At 39.2% G+C, this 24,149-nt stretch overlaps 1 protein-coding gene across 1 annotated transcript in view; it reads left to right on the plus strand.

Moving 5' to 3' along the window:
* The window catches only part of EFEMP1 (EGF containing fibulin-like extracellular matrix protein 1), a 49,588-nt gene extending 28,655 nt beyond the window's left edge, over window positions 1–20,933 (plus strand). Inside the window, exons 5-11 of the mRNA XM_009319588.1 lie at window positions 7,766–7,888; window positions 11,543–11,662; window positions 14,077–14,196; window positions 15,628–15,747; window positions 17,252–17,375; window positions 17,501–17,696; window positions 19,697–20,933. Of these exons, the coding sequence (XP_009317863.1) occupies window positions 7,766–7,888; window positions 11,543–11,662; window positions 14,077–14,196; window positions 15,628–15,747; window positions 17,252–17,375; window positions 17,501–17,696; window positions 19,697–19,855 (962 nt within the window). The 3' untranslated portion in view covers window positions 19,856–20,933. The remainder of the gene's footprint in view (window positions 1–7,765; window positions 7,889–11,542; window positions 11,663–14,076; window positions 14,197–15,627; window positions 15,748–17,251; window positions 17,376–17,500; window positions 17,697–19,696) is intronic.
* The last annotated feature ends 3,216 nt before the right edge of the window (window positions 20,934–24,149 follow it).

A 24,149-nucleotide genomic window follows, 5' to 3' on the forward strand; every position in this document is an offset into this window, starting at 1 on the left:
AGAGGGAGTTTATGGGCTGCTACAGAGTTGTACAGAATTATAGACGCTACCTCATGACACTACTGGATAGTGACTGCACTGTTAGAGCGCAGGTCTCCATATTAACAGATTTTGCCACTCCAGAAGCGAGAAATTTCTCCAAATATTTAGTCTTTTGGTACCTACTGACTTGACGTTACGTAACAGATTTTCTGCTGGTATTTACCACCACAAAGCACAGCCTCCCAACACCAATGAGTTAAAAGTTGTCTGGGCATCCAGCCCAGATGAATAACATCCCAAATGTTGAAGGAAGTAGCAAGGGAAATAGAAAAGCCTTTGACAGAAATTGTTGATAGCTTGCTAAGGCTGGGGAGGGAACCAGGGAATTTGGAGGTTGCTAATGTTGTTCCTATGTGTAAGAAAGGATCAGGGAGGATCCAGGAAACGACATAGCAGTGAGCTTGGCTTCAGTTGCAAGAACAATATAAGAAACATAAATAAGAGACAGAATACTTAATTTGGTAAAATAAAGTAAGCCCATAGTCATGGAAGAACTATAGCGGTCTAATTTCGTCAAGTATTTTACCTTCAACTGGTTATTTCTGAAAAATACTAACATAAAATGTCTTACAGACAGAAGGAAAGCTAATGAAGTGGACAGAAAGTGAAATGTTTTATGGAATCCTGAAGTTAAGTAAATTGTCCACGATACCTGCAGTACTGTGCAGATCATTGTATGTCTGATATCAGACTCACTGGTGCCATTGCTTACATGGGAGGCAGTGTTTTCAGTTCAGACGAATCTATTAGAAAAATAGACCAAGTCATTTTCTGGTCTCACTCACACGGAGAACTCAAAAAATTTAAACTGATTAACTAAAATATTTATCATTTATATTCAAAACAAATGGAGAACAGCTTCACTGGAGTCAATGACAAGTGCAACAGACATTGGTGGAATCATTCTGGGTTTAGATTTGTATAAACCATTCAGAAGCTGGTCCATTGGCACTCCTCAGTGGGGGCAGAAATAAGAATTTGAATCCCATAAGGTCATTTTAAGAGCTCTCTCTTTGATCTGGTGGAATATTCCGCTTACAAGATTGCTACAGACCAGAATAGAGAAAGCAACCTACCAACATTTTGTAACTTGTTTGAACAGATGAATATATACGCAAGCAAGGAGAGCATGAAGATGCTGTAGTAAATTGCAGTATGTTGAGAGCTAGTGAGCAGAAGTTGAGCACTTCAATCCCAGGAGTAAGACATACTTGACTTAGTTAAGAATACAGTTCTCCAGCTCTGAGCACAACATACAGGTATGAGCTAGAGGAGAAAAGGTTTAAGTGGCTTAAATAAGATGAAGGATAGATGTGGATTGCATTCTTTTTTTTTCTACAAAAGTTTGAAGCACTGGTGAAATGCGTCTCGTGAATTTATGTACTTCTCATAATGATACAAAGAAAATTACAGAGATTAAGCTGTTGCATAAGTGAGCAAGCAGCATGAGTCAGGGGGTTTGGGAAAAATGAGTCACAGCGTGAAGGGAACGGAGCCAGGTTTGTAGCTCAGAAAGAGAGACTAGGGAAGAATTTTATGGATGTAGATAAGAGCTTGACAGAATGGATTGCAGTAGAGAAGTAGAAAAACTAACTAGCTCTAAAACAGGGAACCGTACACTAGATTTAGAGAAAGCTATAGCTAAAAAGCAGGTCAGGCAAAATTTCTGTACACAACTGGTGGTTGAAATACAGAGCAGGCTGCCAAAGTCAGCAGTGGAAGGACATAATTGTGTAAATCACTTCAAGAGGGAGTGCGGGTACATTTTTGGAAAATGAGGGAATCACTGGGTATAGCTATTAGTGAGGCTTGTGGAATTAAAACTATGAAATGCAAGTTGATTTATATTTTTAAGGAATACAGGAGCAAGCTCTGCTGCCCTCCATGGTTCTACATTATTTCTGTAGCACCCTGCAAACTTCAAACAGTAGCCTATGCAATTCAGAGCATTATCTTAACCTGCAGATAGTTATCAATATGAAAGTTTTCTAAAATGAACTTTCTAGAATAGTCCCGGAGATTACTGCCAAAGGCGGTATTTATATTAGGATAAGTCATTGGGGTCTGATGGCCATATTTACCATAGTACGATTGAGGACTTCCATAAACATTTCTGAAAGAGCAGTGTGGCTTACATGTAATTTAATTGAGACACCAGTGTCCTTAATTGTAAAGTTCCTCCCCCCACTTCTCTATTGACTCTGACTCTTTGCATCAGTTTAAGGTTTTTGTATAGCAGTAATTGCAACTTGATAGAGGACCATACCACCTAACCCATTTTGGGAATGGTAAGGCCCAAGCCTGTGGGGAAAACAGAATGAGCCTCATAATCAAAGACCGTGTCATGATGCTTAATGGATCTGAATTCAGACTGTTCAGGGAACTGAATTCTGTGTTTTGCAATCTCCCAAGTACTTGACTTTGAAACTGTCACATTCTTTCAGTGTAGTATTCTGGATGTAACACCTATAAACAACATATGGAGATTAAAGTACTAAATCCAAACACTTTTTTTTTAACACAGTTAAATTTTTATAACTATTTAAAGTACAAACAAATCCCATAATAAGTTTGCTTTTGAGTGGCCTATTGAAAGACTACACAATTGTCCGAGTTCAATTATTACAATGGCCAAGACACTGAAGGCAACCCAGCTCCATTCTCAAGTAAGACCGATCTGCAAGAGGATTGTTAGAGACACCCAGGCTATTTCAAAGGAAGTTTTCCAACTACACAGGCTGTAACTGTCCAGGAACAAAAATCTGAGCAACATCTTAGACTCAGAGATACAGTGAGTTTGAGAATTAATCTATATTTCACAGGTTGCATGCATCAATAATCAAATACCTTTCAGGTTGCTTAACATTTAATACAAACTTACAGCTCTTGTTTATCAGTAGCGAACAGCACCACCTTTTAAAATGTTAGCTGAGATTAGAAAACAGAAAGAAAGAAAGAAAGAAAGGGTAATGTAAGAAGAGAAGGTATTTTCATTACGGGTTACCATTGTAATTTAAATTGCCTACCTGGGTGAGCAAACGTATGTGTAATGTACAGAAATGAAATGTAAACACAGTTGATGAGGAATGAGTTGAGGGTGTTTTCAGGTATAGCTTACAAGATACTTGCTTAAGGTAGAAGCTTCAGCTGTAGCATCAGTTGTTGAAACACACATGGAAACAACCTTTACTATGATGACACTAAATTTAGAAAAGAGGATGCAGAAGAAAGATACTCAAGAATGAGCTTGTAAAAGCCCATTATTTTCTTTCTAGATCTGTTTCTTATACTGCACTCATCACTGTGGTATCTTGAGTGCTTTCCAGTAGTGCATTAAGCAACATGACAAACATCTGTCACATGTTTGTTCTCTCACCCTCTCCCCAGAGAGACAAGTGTGTGCAGTGGAGTGTCTTGTTTTAGTTTTTTTAATTATTGTAAATACCCATGCACGTAAAACATTATTAAACATTTGTGCTAGAGAAGAAAGGTCAGACAAATCTGTCTTGCTCTTAGGGTTAAAGCTGGTGAGCGCTGTGATGTTCCTGTAGGAGCTTCTATCACACTCTTGCCACAGATTGCTGTGTCTTCACAGATACCATATCAGTCTGGTTATGGGTGTCTGCAGTAGGCAGAAACCAAAACTAAGGATTCCCAATACCCTCCATTTACTGCTCACACTTAGGTCCAGGGATTTTGTCGAGAAAGATGAAATGGAATGAGATGGTAGGATTTAAGGGAAAACACGTGCTTTATATAACAGCGATCTCATCCCAGTATTACTGCATTTGATACAGACTAAAAGCAGGAATTGATGCAGCTTCCAGATCACTGTCACAGAATCAGAGGGCAGGCACTGTGCGAGTTATGATAAACAAGCTAGGAATAGAATGGATTGGAAAAGTCTGATGTAAACCGGAAAAAGAAGTTCTTGAAATAATGAAGACCTGGGAGTTACCGATTTCCATACAGAGGGGACATAACTGGGAAAATAATCTGGAAGCTTCAGATCAGTCAGACCCTAAACAATTGCAGATAGACAGTCTACCCATTCAAGAACCATGAACACGTAAGTGGGAATCCCAGATCAATATTAGCACCACCCGTGTAAGATTATGCTATTTCATATGGGGAGAGAAGTGCATGTGTACGTATTGGTAGATAACTACCTGTGCCACCTCAGAGAAAAATGGAGCTGATCTGCCTCATCCCAAGGAGACCTCCAGCATCAGTGTTGCTTCCTTCCTATGACTTCCACTCCTCTATTGCTCCAAATAATTCTCAGGACAGCTAGAAAAAAAGACTTTCTCTAATGGAGGATGATTCAGGTCACACCGAGTGCCAAGAAGCTGAAGACTTCTCTTTGGGCCTCACTCACCAAAGGCATAGATGCAGAGATCTGTGCAGCAACATCACATTGCAAAATCTACCAGTGCTTCTTTCTGCACTCCACAAGGGCTGGGCTGCTTCTGGTATCACACCAATACAATTCACATTTGGCACCGCTTTCAGCACTGAAATCTTCCACTCGCTTCCTCACCCTTGTATCAGTCACAACAGTAGACGTATCTGTAATTATTGCAATACTAGAGATTTCAGAACTGAATGTTCCGGCACTGAAACCTTTCTAGCTGCCTGTTGTTCTCCTCCCACAATATTTTCCTTGAAGCACTTAAGAAACACTATCTTCAGGCCATCAGCCTTCCTCTAACATTACTGATTTCTTTGCACGGATGTGAGCAGAACTGCTCCAAGCATGGCAACCTACTGCCCTTCCCCAGTGAAGGCAACAGGCTGCTCTCCTGTCCACCTTCACTGCCCACCTTAGTTCAGTACAGTCCACAAAAAAAGAGGATTGGAGTTTTCAAAGAACTCCCATCAATACTTCATTCCACGCATCTGTTTCCCTAACTTGCCTAGGGACTCACATCTCAACAAAAGCCATCCAGCAAAACCAGCCAAAATAGCAATAAGTACCATGACGATGCAGAGTAGCAACACTGATAACGCTCTTCTGAAGTCCACCAAGAATACGCCACTTACCAATATGCATTTTCATGGCATGTAGAAGACAGACAGGACGTACAGTCACAGCTAATATGCAACCCAGTTCAGGATCCTAACTTGAGTAAAAAGCTTAGGAGAGCTCTAAAGGATTCCTTGAAACAAGTCTCAAGAAAAGGTTGTTCTTAAAACACAGGTCTTTGCAGCCACAACATCGAATCCTCTAAGAGTTTCCAAATGAGGAGGCAGCTAGCAATCAAACAGTACTTTTGAATAATTGTTTTTCTTCCAAACTGAACTTACCATTGGAAAAAAAAAAAAATCTAAGACCTTGAGTGCATAAGTCAATCTAGTTTGCTTCATTTTAGCTGGTGTAGTGTATTATTCCATAGAAATTAAGCTAACAAGCCATGGATGCAAATGGCAACATAAGGACTTAACGCACTGTCATGGTTTAACCCCAGCTGGCAACTAAGCACCACACAGTCACTCGCTTACTTCCGCCCCCGGTGGGATGGGGGAGAGAATCAGAAGGGTAAAAGTGAGAAAACTCCTGGGTTGAGATAAAGACAGTTTAACAGGGAAAGCAAAAGCTGGGCACGCAAGCAAAGCAAAACAAGGAATTCATTCACTCCTTCCCACGGGCAGGCAGGTGTTCAGCCATCTCCAGGAAAGAAGGGCTCCATCACGCGTAACGGTTACTTGGGAAGAGAAACGCCATCACTCCAAACGTGCCCCCCTTCCTTCTTCTTCCCCCAGCTTTATATGCCGAGCACGGCGTCGTATGGTGTGGAATATCCCTTTGGTCAGTTGGGGTCAGCTGTCCCAGCCGTGTCCCCTCCCAACTTCTTGTGCACCCCCAGCCTCCTCGCTGGTGGGGTGAGGAGCAGGAAAGGCCTTGACTCTGTGTCAGCCCTGCTCAGCAATAACGAAGACATCCCTGTGTTATCAACACTGTTTTCAGCACAGATCCAAAACACAGCCCCATACCAGCTACTATGAAGAAAATTAACTCTACCCCAGCCAAAACCAGCACATGCATTTTAACTAATCCATTTTAAAAGGTAACTCATGTTAAGTTTACTCATACATGAAGTTCCTAAAGATCGAATAAAGTTTCTTTGTTCCAGTACACTCTGCAACGAAAAGCATTTGAACTGTATGAGTATTATAGCCATTTTATTTTCAACTTTTGTAGAAACTAGGAGTACACGCAAAGCCCAGTGAAGTCTCTGCAAAGACTTGCATTGAACTCCACCGTGCTTTGGCTCAAGCATTTAATGATGTGTCAGGTTGGTATGAGGCAGCCAGCTATAGTCCCTGAAAGTCTTTACACCTGAGAATGTGCTTTTCAGCTGTCAGTACAGAACAATGCAGTCAGCAAGTCCTGCATCAACACAGCAGTTTAGGACTGATATTATGCAGAAATGCAAAGAGCAGGCTGACATAAAAGGACTTTATTTTTCCTGTCAGATAAAGAAAAGATATATGTAAAATATTTGGACATTTGGGGAAAGAGCAAACATTGAGAATTAATTCAAACTGTTGATGGTTTATTTTTTATTGAATCTTGTGGTCAAAATTGTTTTCATTTGCTATGAGAAAGAATCCATCATTTTTTCCAAAGCACCACCCAGAATCTGCCACTGGTGATGTTCTAACGTCCCCAGTGCCTATACAAATAGAGAGGTCAGCTGAGATTTGTAAACTAGAGATCATAAGTTTTAAGGAATTTGTTTATTCAGCCTAGAGTCTCCAAATTGTGTACAATGCCAAAATTAAAAAGTCCTTTCACTGTACTGTGTCAGGTTACAACAAAAAGCTCTCCAAACATTTGGGATGTTCAGATGAGAAAGCAAATTGTAATTCCATTTTAAGCAACCTATTTGTCAGCACATGCAGTTTAATTATAATTAAGTACCTCCAGCAGTTATAATGAATAGGCAAAATCAAAATGTTGTTTTTATACTTGTCTAAACCTGCATTTAGTGTGAACTAAAAGCTGCCTGAATTACACTGAAAAGTATCAGTCTAGTATTTGCATTTTTAGCTGTACCGTTCAAATACAAACATACGTAAACTGTTTCCAAAGACTTTAACAGATTGACTGAATTAGGGGAATTTTCATGGGAATGACAAGAGGCAGATCTCTTCCTCATGAGAAGGCCACCACGTACCAAGTTCCAAGTCCCTGTCCAAAGCATGGAGCACGGGAACCATGCAAAAGAGATCACTGGAGTCTTTACTATCAGCAAAACAACATAGTTCTAACTCATCTCATTCTTGATAAAGGGCTGAATTACATTTGCTGAAATTTTCCAGAGTAATTCAGCATGCAACAAACAACCAGCATAGGGGAAAAAAAACAAAATGAAAGAGTCAAATGATTAAAATATGATAAAGTTGGAAGAGTTTACAGAAAGTTTTACAGAGATAAGTACAAAATAGTAATGGTATTTGACAAATAAAAGTATCCGATTCTTTAAAATAACCATATCTGAAAATATTTCCAAATGCAGTATATTAGAATTAAAAGCTATTAGAAATCTGGTAACATTGTGTCCTGCAAATGGAATAAGCGTTGAGATGACATCTGTGGAGTATATTTGAACTTTGCTGCCTTCACTTACAGGTAGCTTGAAGATGGGTGAAGCATTTCAACAGGCTAAATATTTTGAGTAAACTTCTGACTAATATTGCATTTGCTTTTTTTATAAAGATATAGATGAATGTGCAACTGGAACCCATAATTGTAGAACTGACCAAGTATGTGTCAATTTAAGAGGGTCCTTCAGCTGCCAGTGTCCTCCAGGCTATCAGAAACGAGGGGACCAATGTGTTGGTAAGTGTTGCTCTAGACTAAGTTATTGTCTTTCATTATCTACAAGTTGCAAACTTTATATCGATTATAAAGCATATAGATGTGTGCTGTAAAATTGCTGTATAACTTTGAAATGCAATGGAATGATCACTTTATCACAATACTTAATCACTAAAACATGGAACTAGAAACTATTTTAAGTACAATCAACACTTGGAGTTGAACTTCACAAGATTAATTTTCCTAACAGTTACCATTGTGTTTATTGTTTGTATTGGGGTATTGCCTAATGTCCCAGATACAGTCATAAGTCTACTACAGCGGCAAACTAAAGCATGTCTTTCCACTGACCTCAGCAAGACTTGACTCTAGATCTGCAGGACAAAGCCCTACCTTCACACAGACCTAACCCCTGCTCTGCAAGAGCCCCCTTGCACAGTCTGTTTCAGTACTCAGTTTTATGAGTATAAATGAAATAGATGGAAACTCTGAATGCAGGTATATGATATTTGCAACTTATAAACCACTACGCTGTATTCTTTGTGCCAAAATAAACTATCGGCACCCTTGGGACCTATACAAGTATAGCATTAAATTAAATCCAAGTGCAGTGTAAACACTGCATCTTTCCTATTCCATCCTCATTTGGGGACATTATGCAAAAGTACCATTACTCTGTTCCTGCAGTCCTCCTTCAGCCTTTATTTAACACCTCTTTAATCGTGATTTCAATGGATGAATTGCTTTTATAGGCACTCCAACCTTAAGCCTAAGGTTTGTCAGAGATAATAAAAACAACTATGAAATAAGAGAATCAAATATACACATCATGAGGTGATATAAGAGGTGGTCTTGAAAAAGGCACAAGACTGGTTTTATGCAGCCTAGGAGAAAAGCTTTTTTTTTTGTCCTCAGCAGAACAGGAACAACAGAACTTCAAGTTTTCCTCTTTTTCTTTGTGTTAGGGATCCTGCATTTGAAAGTGTTCAAGAATTTATTTTTAATCTCTTTCAAAAAGCCTTGCAAAGGCTATAGGTAGTCACTGCCTAACAAGAGCTGCAGGAAGGAAACTGGGGAAGTTTCAGTACACATCTAGACTAACTTAATTTTCTGGGCATGGCTCTTTCTTTAGGGTTCTGAGCCAAGGGCTGTAGAAATCAACCCAAAAATTCTTATCTCTTTCCCAAAAGATGTGGATCAGGCCCTGAACTGACAAATTGATATAAACACAGATGTATCTGATTTTTCTCAGTTCTCTGTGCAAGAGTAGGATGAGTAGTTTGGAATGTAGGTAGAGGAATAGTTTTGGCAGGTCACCGATTTCCCCCCCCCTTTTAAATGGCTGGGGTTTATCTAGATTTTTTAGAGCAGGTAAAGTATATTACTGCTATGCAATAGCACTTTTAATGTCAAGACCCATAGGTACTGGGTACTACCCGAAAGTCTCATGGGACACATTACAGCACTCAAAAGAAAAGAAGCAGAATGATACACCCTTAAATCTATATGTGAATACATTTATGCATCCAAATCTATACATGAAGATGTCTGGAAAGTGAAATTTCCCTTCTTCTATTTAGGTCAAAACCAAGAATAACACCTGTGTTACATATTACACACTGACCTAAATTATAAGTACATCCCTACACTTAGTACTGTCAGCATTTCAGAATAAAGCCTGTCTTTGGGGATTTTATAACAACTTAGCCAGAAAATGTTCTTGGGGCCAGATCTTGATAGAGGTTCTCCATATGGGAGGAAATGTTTCTCAAATTTGAAAGAAATTTTTCCAGACTATTTTGGCTTCAAGGTAGAGGGAGAAAAGGACTCATTTCTAACAATTGATTGATTTTAATCTAAACTCAGTAATCATTTCGTCTTTTTTTGAGATTTTTTTTTAATTTGCTTGTTCACATATTGCAAAATTAGTCTTTTCTGAAACATGGGACTGCAGATAGAATGAATTGTTTTCCAGCATTACTTCAAACAGAAGATTTGGCCGAATTGATTAGATAATGCTTTAGCCCTTAGATCTGCATGGAGCTGATGTGCCTAATCCCGCAAGGAAAACTCCCACTGAATTAGAGTCAGATCCTGGAAGCATTTATGTGAATAAATGCAGTGCCTAAGCAGCAAAGCATTGCTCATATGTCTATATTGTATAATCAGATCTTTAAACAGCAATTTGTAAGAGCTTAGTCCTGTAAAAGTCAAGGATGGAAGAGATCTACTGTGCCTCCTAATTTCTTCCATTTCTACTTCCAAATTTCTCTCTGCAACAAAAGAGTTACAGCGACAATCGCTACTGTACGGATAGCCAGGAATTTTCCAGCATAAGCCTTTTCATTCAGAACCATCCAAAACACTCCACTGCTAAGTTTAGCCCCAAACAGTGACTGCAAATTTGACAAAGAAAGGGTTAACTTCTAAAGATTATTTTTTCACTTGATATTAAAACAAACACTTTCCTCATTATAAAAAAAAAGTCTTGGCCTCTTTTTAAACACATCTATGGTGGAAACAGCTGGAGGTAGGAAACTCAAGATCTGGCATGGATATGGGAAGTGCCTTTCTTTGTTCCAGTGAAAACTGGTCTTATTTGTCTGAGCGTTGAGCCTTTGAAATCTCACATTGTGTACATGTACAGAACACGGCATGGATTTCTTCACCAAGCTCAAGCAGGCCACAACTAAAGACGGCTGCTGCACATACATGCACGATCAGCATTGTGGCATAATAAAAAAAACGTTTTTCAGACAAAAACAGAGGCAGTATCTCCTCCAGAATGCAAGGAAACCTTTTAAAATGCAGAGAGGTAAAAGAATGGGCTGTTGCACATTTTGTATGGTTCACAGGTGAAACCCTGCTCCAATGCACATTAGGAATGCTGAAACTTGGAAAGGCAGCCTGCTCCACCTCAAAACCAGGGCTAATCGGCAAGGAGAGTCTGTGGAAAGTTAATACTGCCTGAGATAGCACCAACTTCAGCCCGTCTGCCTTCCTTGGCAGCAGAGAGCGCAGCCAGAAGGTGCTAGTGCTGCTGTATGGAAAGGTATGCAGGAGAGGCAGGGAGGGGAACCGGAGCAATGGCAGCCCCTTGGGGGAGCGAGCCAGTTTCTGGGGGATCCCTGCAGAGGCACAACCACCTGTTTCCTTTTCAGGCCTATTGATCTTCTATCCTTGCCGTTCCCCTGTACTTGCACAGAAAAGCTGGACTCTTCCTAATGGAGCTGAAAAGATTTAGTACGTGCTAAGAGTGCTGCGTGCGAATTTTTGGAAAAACAAGAGTTACAAGGCACATTGACCGTGTTGGTCAGCATTATGTCTGATCATGAGAAATCTTGGTTGAAAAGCAGAAAAAAACATTCTGGGTTTTACCTATACAAAATAAACAAGACTAAGCAGTACTGTGGAACTGAATTAAAAATAAAGTTGGGATGTGTATTGATCTCAGTGGCTGGAAGATGATCAGCATAAAACAGATTTTTACAAAAGTTAAAGAAAAAGTAAAATAGCATTCCTGTTAATATCCACAGAAGCAGTACCTAGCTCACATAAGCTTTTTCCCTGCTTTTAATCAAGCGCAATTAACTTTACAGTTTCTTTGGAAACAAGACAGCAGCAGTGAAGTGCCGTGATTCCCTTTGAACTAACTTCTCTTTTTTGGTAACTCAGACATCGACGAATGCACCCTGCCTCCGTATTGCCACCATCGATGCGTGAACACTCCTGGTTCCTATTATTGCCAGTGCAATGCCGGTTTCCAGTTAGCATCCAACAACCACACCTGTGTAGGTAAGAACTTCTCCGCATGTACTTACACATGAGCTCACTCAGTATAGAGACAAATACTGACACATGACTTGCCACAGTTGAAATTTAAGTATCTTCATCCCACCTTAAAAGAAATAAATACCAACCAGGAAGACGTACCAGTTGCTGTATTGAGAGGCTCTCTCCTGCAAGTGATCCGAGAAGTACGGGAGGGTTAGAGAAAATTGGAGCCTTATTGAAAACCTGTTATTTTGTTGGCGTAGCAGGTTTCTGAGGAGCATCTAGTTTGGCAACCGGAACCCTGGGGGCTTATATTCATTATTTAATCTTAGATTTAATTATTCTTTCAGTTCTGGTGGATTGCTTTGCATTATCATTGGCTTTCATGATATTATTCCCAGTTCATGCAACACAAAGGCTGGAACTGGAAACCAGGAGAAGCAATACTATACCTCTGCAGTTAAGTGTAATTATCGTCAGCATATGATAAACATAGCGAGGAGAGAAAGCATCCATAAATGTGACATTTGAATATCTAGAAAATAATGTTAAAAATTAAAACGAGGGTCACTAAGGAGGAGTGACCTTTTAGAAGTGATCCTCCCTTTAGAAGTAAAGCACTGAGGGAAGCCTTGCAGTAAAACTTTTAAGACTGCTGTTAAGTTTAAAATCGTAAGTTCTGTTCTCAAAGAATTAGATAGAGTAATAATAAAAAGGTAACTATGTCTGCTGAAGTGCAGAGAGAACGACCATTAAAAAAAAAAATCAAGAGACTGGTGACGGAGGTGGTCGGAAGTTCTTTATGGCTATAATTTATATATATAAAAATCTATATTATGTACATATTTTTATATATATAAAAATCAATCTGGGTTTTCCAGCTTCTACCATTACTTCCAAGCATTGCCATATCTTATCAGGTACCCTGGCACACTGCATAGAACTGAAGAGAGGAATTTCTTGTTTTTCACCCAATAATAGGATAACAAGTGGCACATGGACACAACATAGCCATGTGACAAGTTGTTACTTACTTGACCCTTTCCATGGCTCAAATGCAAGGTGTTTTCTTTCAGTTACACTCAAATCCATGACAGCTCCAAGTTTGCTAGGTGCTTCACCAAAACACCCCTTCTCTGACTTGCTGGCCTCCCAGCCTAATAAGGCATACTCCCACCAGGAAAGGGGAAGTAAATCTTAAGAAAACTTGTAAATGAGTGGTTGCTGCATCAAGACAGACTTTCACATCTGCAACAGTCATCTGGCAGAAGCGATACTTGACAGCTGTACCAATTACATTTGTGTTACAACTTTTGCATATATTGAAAGTGGGTCAGTATTTCTTGGAAGGAAAACAAACAGAATTGTGGCTTTGGCTAGCTTATTTATCCCTTCTGGTAGCGTTGTCATGATGTACATCCTTTGCACTGTTGCCAGAAATTAACTAAAAGGAGGAAGAAGAAACTGTGTAATCAGTTTTCCCCTATTACCATTCATTTTCAGGACTAGGAGGTTCATCACACAGAGGATGAATATCCTCCTCACTGGTTTAGGTTTTGTGAATGCCTAATTGAGTTGTCTTTGTCAGTTTTTAGTTGTATCTGTAAATGACTGAGTGTTGCTGACATTTATAAGCGTTTGCAAGAGCCATGAACTCAAGATTTTATTTTTTTCCAAATGCAGCTCTCTACTAATGGTTATATCTGATAAACACAAATATGAATGGAAAGCATGCAGGGGAGGAATACAAGGGAAAAGACACTAAACTCTACAGAGTGAATGACAGAGGAGCAGCAGTTAGTCAACCAATAGCCTATGAAAAACAAGTGTTATAGATTCCAGAGGTGATTACAGTTACATAAACTTCCCATTAAAAATTGCTTCTCTTCTCATACCACATTGTTCTCACATATGTTCTTAGGACGGGCACATCACGGAAAAAAATCTAGCACAGAAACATACCTTCCCCCAATACGGCCTTAGAGCATTGCAAAACTCCACTGGCCTCAAAGGTTCATGTTATAATTGTAATGGAATTTAAAAGAACAAATTTTAAGAGTAATAAATAGCTCAAAATAAATCTTAACCACTGCATGCTGAGAGGTCTTATCAGTATATGTTCCTTATATCAATTATTTATAGAGACTTGGCATTTCATACCTGAAAAAAGACGCTGGAATGTGGAGTTTAATAGCCACCCTAAACATTTTTGGAAGAATTCATCACACATTAGAATAACTCTCATTCCTGGAAAAATATTCTTTTTCTACATGGAATGTAAAGCATAAATCTGACATTGTTCCAGTGACTGCAGATCTATATTGATATAGTCAACTGAGCTTCTGCTAAGTAATAGACCCAGACTAAGGACTAATCCACTTAATCAGCCTAATTACCAGCTACACAAGATGAAGATCTGTAATTTTTCCTTTCAGACATAAACGAATGTGATGCCAATAACCCATGTGCACAACAGTGTTACAATATACTGGGTTCTTTCATCTGTCAGTGTAATCCAGGATTTGAGTTAAGCAGTGACAGAATCAACTGTGAAGGTAAGCAATTTTTTGTCTTGGAAGAGTGATTTTTTGGTTTTAATCATTTTCCCAGAAGTCTTTCTGTGAACTAAGGGATGGAATTCAAGTGGAGCCACTCTCTGGGTGCTGTTTGTAGCCAAAACCCTCAAGACATTTATTTTTTATGTTGCAAATGCGGTTGCTAATACACACCTTAGTAGCTGCAGCTGCATTCAGGTACGTGTAGATACGGGAATCTCTTTTCAATAGTAAGTGCAAAACAGGACAAATTACTACATTTCAGATCACAGCTGGGAAGAATAAGGCTTCTGAATACTTATTTCACAAACTCACTTCAATTGTGTGTGGTCTAATGCTGATGATCATTAAATGAATCAGAAAGGAATGCAAACTAAAAACAAGTGCAATTTTGTGTGTTGTTAGGCTCCTCTGAAAATAAAACCTCAAATTTTTTATTTTAAGGAAGCGACAATTGTGCTTTTGAGGTGCTTTCAAGCCTGTGTATACAAACAGCATGTCTCCCGATGATTATACAATCAACACTTTATTTCCTCTGCCAGAGTCTCCACAGGGGTCCTCTAATCTCTTTTTGGACACATGATGATCTCACCCTTAAAGCCTATATCCTTTCTACCAGTCTTTGAGCCAAAGAGGTCTTTTTGGTTTACCACTGCCCTCAAACAAGCCAGCAGAGCTATTACAGATGCTCCCTCTCCAAGCTTCTTAAGCTAATCCTACTTGCAAGTGAACAGAACAGGGAGCAGCAAGTATGCAGCCTCCAGGGACATCCCTGACAAAAATCAAGAACTGGGCTCAAGCCTCAGAGGTAGTAGGAGGGAGTTATGCTGTTTTCCAAGCCATTCCCTAGTTTTGATAGGTTTAATTTAATTTCTGGTTAATGGCATATACTGTTAAATTCTGTTTCACACTACACTTCTCTAGCAAGGTACTGATGGTTACACAAGGATAAAAAAAGCAAAAAAGAATGGCATACACTGAATGTTATTTGAAGACAAAAAATAGGCCTTACCCTCTTTCCCAAAGAGCTACTCCATTAGGGTAGGGCACAAATACAGAGGCAGTATTTTTGCCTTACTAACTAATCTCACATCTGTGTTTTTCGTGAAAGCAATCACATTTTGGAATACTAAAAGTATAAATTCTTTCAAGAGTTATTTTCCCAAACCTGTTCTGAAGTCCAATTTAGCTTTTGCTTCCTCAAATCCAAAATTCTTATTTTGGAAGGTTATTGATAACACACAAGTAGAACTAGCCCTTCTGTTTGCAACTTTGAGACGTTAAACAGTACATTTCAGTTTTTTGACAACTTATTCTTTAGACAGAATTCTTTTTTTTTCCTGTTAGAACCAGCATTTAGCTATTATATTTAGTTCTGTAACAAGGTAGATGTTAAAAAGCAATAACTTTAAGCTCCTTTGCTCTCTGTAGACACTGATGAATGCAGAACCTCAAGTTATATATGTCAGTATCAGTGTGTCAATGAACCAGGAAAATTCTCGTGTGTCTGCCCTGAAGGATACCAGGTAGTAGGAGGCAGAACGTGCCAAGGTGAGTGCCCTTATCTTAGCAGTCCCAGTACTGCATTATTAACACCACCATTTCAGGCAAGACTAAGAATACTTGCTATCTAAGTGTTTGTATTTCATGACAGGATTACCATTATGTTAGCAAAAGATATGTTGATAAAGCATTTGATGATTAATTGCATGTCTTATATTAAGTCATACTTGAATCCTTCAGCTCAAACTCCAAGTCTTTCAGACGCCTGGGACAAAATTTCAGTTTTTGCAACCCTTCAGTAGAACTTGTCTTAGATGTCTAGGTAGTGAGTCCAAGTTTCAGAGATAAATATCTCCGGAAAAAATCAGGCCTTTTTTGCAGACACTAAACATGGCTTTATATCATGTTTCATTTTATAGAGGTTCCTAAATCCAGCCACAGTAGAAATGAAAGATATGTTTCTTCTGATAACGGGACTAAAAAATGCAAGACTTGAGCAGCTTAGATAATTTGTGTTTAGAAAATAAATGTTCTGGTCAGGTGCCACCAAATGCCAGAGGATTAAAGTTTGTGTTTTTTCCTCACTGGTGCTAAGTGTCTCTGCATCTTATTAGAGAATATTGCAGAACAACATATTAAGTGCAAGAAGCATTGCTTACGTAATCCAGAAACCAATTTAACAGTCATTATTTTTAGAAATAAATAGGTGTGCTAATTATTGGCAGAAGGGATGAGGAAATAACTCAAATTTTTTAATAATATTTTTTATAAAATTCAGATTAATTTCTTTCCCTTCTTAAGAACAGCAGCAGATACTGAACTAACTGGGGGTAGTTAGTTTGACCATTTAAAAATCTGTTTGTGCCCTCCGAGAGATTACATTTGAATAAACCCTTTCTGTGACTGTGTTAATATTAGGAGGCCGACCGTATAGGTAGACAGTAGTGGGGTTCTGGCACTGACAGGATAATAGAGCATTAATACAGCACAAGTCTGACAGTCCCCAGCTCCATTCAGGGCTATTTTCCCGGGCAAAAAAGGAAGCTCTACTTTGCACAACAAACAAATTTTCATTATTTCTTTCAAAGCTCTTTTAGTTAAAATGTAGCCATTAACTAAGCATTTTAATTAGACCATGAAACTCAGGCAATTAAAAATGAGAACCTGCAAAAGGCAGGAAATAATAATTCTTCCTCAAAACCTTTTTCTTCTGTCTACAAGGTATCTTCTGGTATAAAATCATTCTTTGCTAGTTAGAAACTTCACAGTATTTCTAGTTACATTACGTATGATTGATATGTTTCTTAAGTCAACTAAAAAAAAATCTTACAGACTTAATTAACACTCAATAAACAAATTTGTTCCATTTCTGCATAGAGAAATCCTTTATAGCCAGGCCCCAGAAAAGCAGGTAAAGAACACAGAAACCTGTTGGGTTTCAACAGACAAGCAGGTGGCTTTTTTTTGGTGGTTGTTTTGAGGACATTGCGTTTGGTTTTGTAGCAAATGCATTTCTATCTGCTTTGACACAGTCCCTTTTCCTTCCTCCTAGATATAAACGAGTGCGAGACTACTAATGAATGCAGAGAGGATGAAATTTGCTGGAATTACCACGGAGGATTTCGTTGTTACCCAAGAAATCCTTGTCAAGAGCCCTATGTCCTTACATCTGAGAAGTAAGAGAAAAATTAGTCGTCCTTTTTTTTTTAGGATCACCCTCAACACACAACATTATTAAACACAACAGAAAGCAAGTACCATTTGTTTACAACTATCAGTTTCATCCATTTTTGTTTTTCAGCCGCTGTGTCTGCCCTGTTTCAAATGCCATTTGCCGAGAGCTGCCTTACTCTGTTGTGTACAAATACATGAGCATCCGTTCAGACAGAACAGTGCCCTCTGATATCTTCCAGATTCAGGCAACCACTATTTACCCTAATACTATTAACACATTCCGGATCAAGTCTGGAAACGAAAATGGAGAATTTTACCTGAGAGTGAGTATTGGCGGGAGTTGGACCCTGAGCTGGGTATAAAGACCACTGGTGCTACCAAGGTGTTACAGCACCTTGCCATTTTGACAAATCCATCAAATGCTCCTGTAAGAGTGTCACAGCATCCCAAAGTTTATCATCTTCTTAATACTTCCTTATTAAATGTGCCTGGTTTCCAAGTTTTAAAAAGCCTTTTACTTCTCTACGTGAAAACTCTAAACTGAGAATCAAACTGTTTCTCTCAAATGAATGCTACACTAGTAGCAATCATGAATATTTAGCAATCCTGTGACACCCACGTCAGATACAAATGAGATACCTCTATGCTTTTCACTCTCTGTACCAACACCCCATATATATGTATTTAGGAGAGGATTATAGAAAGATTCCTTGTACAATTACTTTTATTAAATTTCTCATTTTTGTGAAAAAGTAAAGAATAGCAGCTTGGGATGGGGCACTGATTTCTAGAGTGCTAAGTTCAGCCCAACTTGCAAAGGTTGTGTGTTGAGACATACTTAAACCTTTATTTTCCCAAAGCGCTGCAACTATTTCAGAAAACCACGAAAGTTCAAATGACTTACAATAGCAGTATTTCCTGTTGGTGTAATGCATTCAAGTAGATACACATGAATGAAAGTGTCTATAACATCTGCTTTTTAAGATTATTTTTTTTTTAAGAAATCCAATTTTCTTGGACGCTTGTAATGTTTTACAAGTTCCTGGGAAATCCTTTTTGCTTCATATGTGGCTTTACACTCAGTAAAACAGAATCAGCACAAAAAAATTTAAGTCAGAAATATATTAATTGGAAGGTTTTCATGTTGTTTTTTTTCCAAGTCTGAAGATTAAGGGGTTTTGATAACACATCCAAAAAGTGTACCAAGATATGGCATTGCCTATTTACACCATGTTTCCCCAAGATGGGAACAAGGAACTGCTTGTTTGTATCTCACTTGTTCTGGTATAACCTATAATCCAGTGTTTTTCCCTGGATTTATAACACATCAAGACCCCATACCTACCCACAAATGCAAACAGTTATTTGCTTAAAAAAAGAGCAAGATCACTCCAACTCTAGTTTGGGTTAGACCCCAATCTAGCCTTTGGACTGACTTTCTTTAAACTAACAATTCCAACCTTCTGTTGCCACCCAACAAGGAATCGCAGGCCTTAAATAAGGAAGCATGTGTTTATTCCTGCCAAGGGACTGCGGTAAACAAAGGCTTACTCATAAGTTATTCCTATTGTTTTACTAAAAGTCTGAGCTGGGTCTCAGATACAGCAGATGGATTGGATTCAACTGTATACCCTACTCATTTGACACGGTGAAAAAATATTTGTAGTAGGTGAAGGGAGAGATGGAGTTTACCCTTTTAGTATCATCTGTAAATTACGAAGCTGTTTAACGAGCTAGCAGCATGCCACAAGGCAAGGCCTGTCAATGCTCCCCAGCAGCATGATCCCGGACTGGGGAAAGAGCTTTGGAGCAGTGCAAGATGGGGATGGCAACAGGCACACCAGTCACAAAAATTCCCAGTGTTTACAAGGGGAGCACGACTTCTTCTGGAGTATGAGCCATGAGATAGACTTACAGTTTCCTTCCTCTGAACAAGCTATATCCCTGTTAAAGACATTAGGGGTCTCATTTTACTTATTCTCCATATATTTTAAAAGTTGATAGATAGGGATAAAAACAAAGACCATCCTGGGATAGATTACCACTTTTCACATCCTTCAGAAGAGTCAGCATAACCAGAAACAGATTTTGCAGTGCAATTTATTCCTCTGAGCCCTAGTCAGGTAAAGTTTTCCCTGCAGCAAAGCCAGGTGTGAGATTAGTCATGGCCATTTAAAACTGTTACAAGAATATTTGCGTTGTGTATCTCTGTGCTGAGACAGAGCATTTTTACAGTGTAGTAACACACAAGCACTCTCTTGATGCAACTAGGGAATCGTTTTAGATTTGACCGAATTAAACTTTTTTGTTGTTGTTCTTTCAGCAAACAAGCGCCGTAAGTGCAATGCTTGTACTGGTGAAATCACTATCAGGACCAAGAGAACACATTGTGGATCTGGAGATGCTAACAGTCAACAGTTTGAATTATCGTACAAGCTCGGTGTTAAGATTAACAATAATAGTGGGACCTTACGCATTTTAGTGGTTTTCAATAACCCTTCACTGGCACTTAAAGCAGCCAAAGAATATTATCTTAAAGAAAGCACTTACTATTTTATTTATAGATTTTGCTCTCTCTTTTTTTTTTTTAAGATTTGTTTAGTAAGTTGATATCTTTAATCCACACATTACACCTGTAATTCAAAATTAGTAGATGTGTTCCATAGTATAACATGGGCATTGTCACTTTCTGTATAAAGATTTAAATCTTTTTTATTACCTTTCTTGGACTAGATACATACTATGCTTTTGTATGAGAACTGTGTGTTCATGCTATCCTGTAAAACTTCACACACCCTTCCCAGCCAAATAGGTCATGCAATTAAAAGGTGATCTTCTGTGTCGTTTTTATTTTAAATTCTAATGCAGCTACACTGACAATCTCAGAAAGAAAAAAGTGATATAGTATGAATGATACACAAAGTAATGGTTATCTGATAAGCTAAAATATATTTCTTCTTTTAACTACTTTGTAGCAAAAGATAACAGCCAATAAAAATCTATTTCTGTAGACATTTATGTGCTATCAGTTGGTTTTTCTAATCTGGGTTGGAGGCAAAGTTACGTTGTGAGAAATGTTTTGCATTGGGTTTTTATATGCAGATTGTGTTAACCATACCGCGGAATAACATTCTGCTCTCTCCAAGAAAAATAGACCATAGGAAGAAAATTTCTCCAACAATGAAGGAAACTCCAAATGGAAAATCACCACGCAGGGCACGTGCGTCCGTGCTTTCTCCCGAGAACACTGTTGGTAGTTCACTGGTTAGAGGGATACAGCATTTTCAGACAGTGGTTAACATGCTATTTTTCCAGAAGTACTATGTTGTATACTGAGAATTGAGTGCATTTGCTTATTAAGTTATATCATTTTCAGGCACTCGGTCCTATTCCTGATCTTATAACTCAGATGTATCATGTACAGTGTTCATAAAATTTATTTCTAATTCAAGAACTAATAACATCTTTTGTAATATGTAAAATCTTGTTTCTTGTTTAAAATGCAGTAGTTAATCCTTTGATGTACAAAATTTTTAATAAAGATCTCTTACCATATTGTATTTAGTCTTTTTTGAGGTTTATTAGTCACATTAGAGGGCTGAATTGCCAGCTACTGTGGGAGTCAGCAAAGTCCCATCAAGTTCTGCAGAATCAGAACGACTCCATACAGTATTAGTTCATGGAAGACTAAAAACACAATTGCTTTGTAGAAGCACAAATGTATTACCTACTGAGTTAGTTTTACTGACATTAAAAAAAGGAAAAATATACCAACATAAACACATTGCTAGTTAGTTGCCAATTTACAGGAAGGAGCCTCTTTTCTACTTAAAATTCATTTTCTATAGAAAATATTTGTGAATAGTACATACATTATACACAAAAAAACCCCTCTTGTGGTGCAGACCCAGATTCATATGTATTGAGTGTATCAATCACCCTCAGTGATTGCTTTCAGGGGATGTGCCCAAAGAAGCAACGAGCATAGCTGGAGGACTTGGCATCCAGAGGTCCTGCACGGCACAACAGCAAAAATTCGCTCCAGAGTATAACTTAGAACAGGCCACAACCGCTCTGGTTTAGGGTGACACATCCCCCACGCTCAGACAAATTGCAGAGCAGGACCCCATTATCCAATGATCATTCCTTCAGGCAGTCATTTGTGGCTTTAAACAAATACTTCATCTGCCAAAAGGGTCAGAGCACATGGTTGTGGCATAGGCCAAAAAATTGTACTGGCGCTGGGTCGCATTTTCTTTGCCTGGGGCCCCAGAGCTGTGGGGTGAGACCCCAAATAGCCTTCATCCCTCTCTGCAGAGAGGAGCTCACCAATACAAACCCAGTTGCTTTGTAGAGGGATTTAATTGGCGTTTTCCCTGGTGAAAACTCTCTGATACAGAGTTTGGCTTGTAGGAAGCTCCTTCCTCTCCCCAGAGGGATTCCTCCCCATTCATCATCGCTACAAATCTGCTTGGTTTGAAAGGCAACTCCTCATCCCGCACACGTACTGAGCAAAATGCCTCTGACCTCCTCCTCCCTGCAATTCTTGTGGCAAGCAGCACATGCTCACCTCCATACTTAGTTTGTCAACTAATGTTTTCTCTCTATGTAGTCTGTCCTCACAAACGAGCTGTGCTGGCCCTCCAGCACCCCCCTCTACCCCCAGCATCAGCACTGTTCTTTTACACCGACTTTTCACTTCCCAAACTGTGTAATTCAGCATTGCCCATTCCAAGAAACAATTGATTTTGTTGTTGTTTCTTGGTTTAAAATGGGCAGCTTTCTCTTGATAGATGCCCAGAGGAGGCTGAAGTGGCTTTGCCTCCTTCAGTCCTGGGACTTGTGGGGCACCAGGCTGGTCCCTGCAGTGAATTAAGCAGCCACAAATCATCCCTGACATCCCCAAGCTGCCAGGTTCTGCCCCAAGGATTTACTCTATCTTCACGTTCTGCCAATATTTACACCAGTTTTGTCACCAGCACTTTTAAGTCTTCCTTTTAAATCTCTGCTTATCTGACAATGACCCAAAATTGATCATTATATATAGAGAAAAATAACATTTATATACTCATCAAATGGCATGAACAGCAGAGGCAGTTGCAGCTCATACATGTGGCCAAGCCATATTCAGCCCGCTTGTTCCTCCACATCTCATAGTGCTTATAGACTTGGCTTAACCCATTTTATTTTCACAAACTGTCCTGCCAACCACCCCGCTTCCCATCTGGTTGCAATATTAGGGTCTATATAAGACCACTTAGAGCCCAAACTAGGCAAGTCGGAGGTTATCACACAGCTCAGGAGCGCAGATCCAGGCGCTTGCCATTATATTGCTACAGGTTGGTTGAGACCTAAACGCAGTCGCTGGGCGTGGGCACCGCTCTCCACGCACGACATTAATCACAGTGCTTTTATGGAAGCAAGGAGCTGAAATAACAGCAGCCCCTCCAAACCAAAACACAAGCAGGCGAGCAGAGCAAGCCAGGGACTACAGCAGGGCTGTGAAGAAACTGGAAGGGGGCGGCTGGTATTGTTTTAGATAAGGGTGCGGTACGTGCTCGAGCATGAGAGTGTCCGAAAGAAGCCCATAATCAAAATGAGAAGATAGTTCAGAGCCTGAACAAGGAAAGCTTTTGTACGCTGCACTGTGCCAGAAAACCTGCGTGTTGTTAAGAGGGAAACCCACAGGTTCATCTGATTCTCCAGGAAAGCAGGACTTCGTATGTTCTTTGCAAAGGATACAGAGCTGCAGCAAACACGGAACAAGAGTTTGAATAGCAACTTGGGTTAAAAGAGATGCTGAAATCCCAAGAAATTGTATGAGAGCAAAGTGTTTGCTCAGCCTTTGCTATATCCTACCGGCATGACCATTATCAATAACACGCTGCAGGAAAGATTCTCATATAAGTCTCTGTCACTGTTGGAGAAGAATCTAAATCAGGATCACATGCAAAGTTTAATATCTTCTCAGAAATAGAAAACAGGGAGAAAAAAGTAAAAAAAAAAATACGACTTTGAGTAAACAAAACTTAAGGAAATAGAAATGCAAGTTCATTCACTTCCCCGAGACCACCTGAACACAGTGCACTGGGATTATTTTGTTTGGAAGGCTCACAAATGCAAGTTTATTGTTGAATCCCGTTTCCATGACTGCAGAGAGTTGCTTATGTTTTGAATGATCATCCATGTTTCTAACTTTATAACTCTCCTATTAAAATATAGAACAGCTGCTGCCCCAGTCAGCTGTTCGGCATATGGAGCCCACCAGGGACAAAGCCCACTGTTAACATGGAGAATTATTTTTAACGCCCTCACATTTCTAAACCTCACCATCATCTCAGCAAAATGGCACGTTTCCACACTTCCCAGCTGGGGGAACACCTGCATAACGCAAAACTGAACTGCGCTGCATCTGGTACAAAAACCAATTTTATTTCATCTGGCCAGCAGAAAAAGTTATCAGCCCCAGCGAACAGAAACAGGGCAAGAAGTTAACTGTGTTTTATATCTGGGGAAAAGCAGATGTCTAGTTAAGATGTTTATACTGCAAACATTTCTGTATATATTAGGAGGAAAGAGAGCTGTTTAATAAAATGGAGTTGGCTTATAGTTGCCAAAGCAAACTTGAAGGACAGCACAACAGCTTTTGTCATTTTTGCATGGGAAAAGATACAGTCAGATTTTATATTGATATAGATTATGTACATTGAACAAGTAATTTTTTTTTAAAGTACGTGATCTCAAAGTTAACTCTTTTTAAAGCCTCTCGTTTATTG

This window comes from Pygoscelis adeliae, unplaced genomic scaffold, assembly GCF_000699105.1.
Source record: "Pygoscelis adeliae isolate BGI_AS28 unplaced genomic scaffold, ASM69910v1 Scaffold122, whole genome shotgun sequence".
NCBI lineage: Eukaryota > Metazoa > Chordata > Aves > Sphenisciformes > Spheniscidae > Pygoscelis > Pygoscelis adeliae.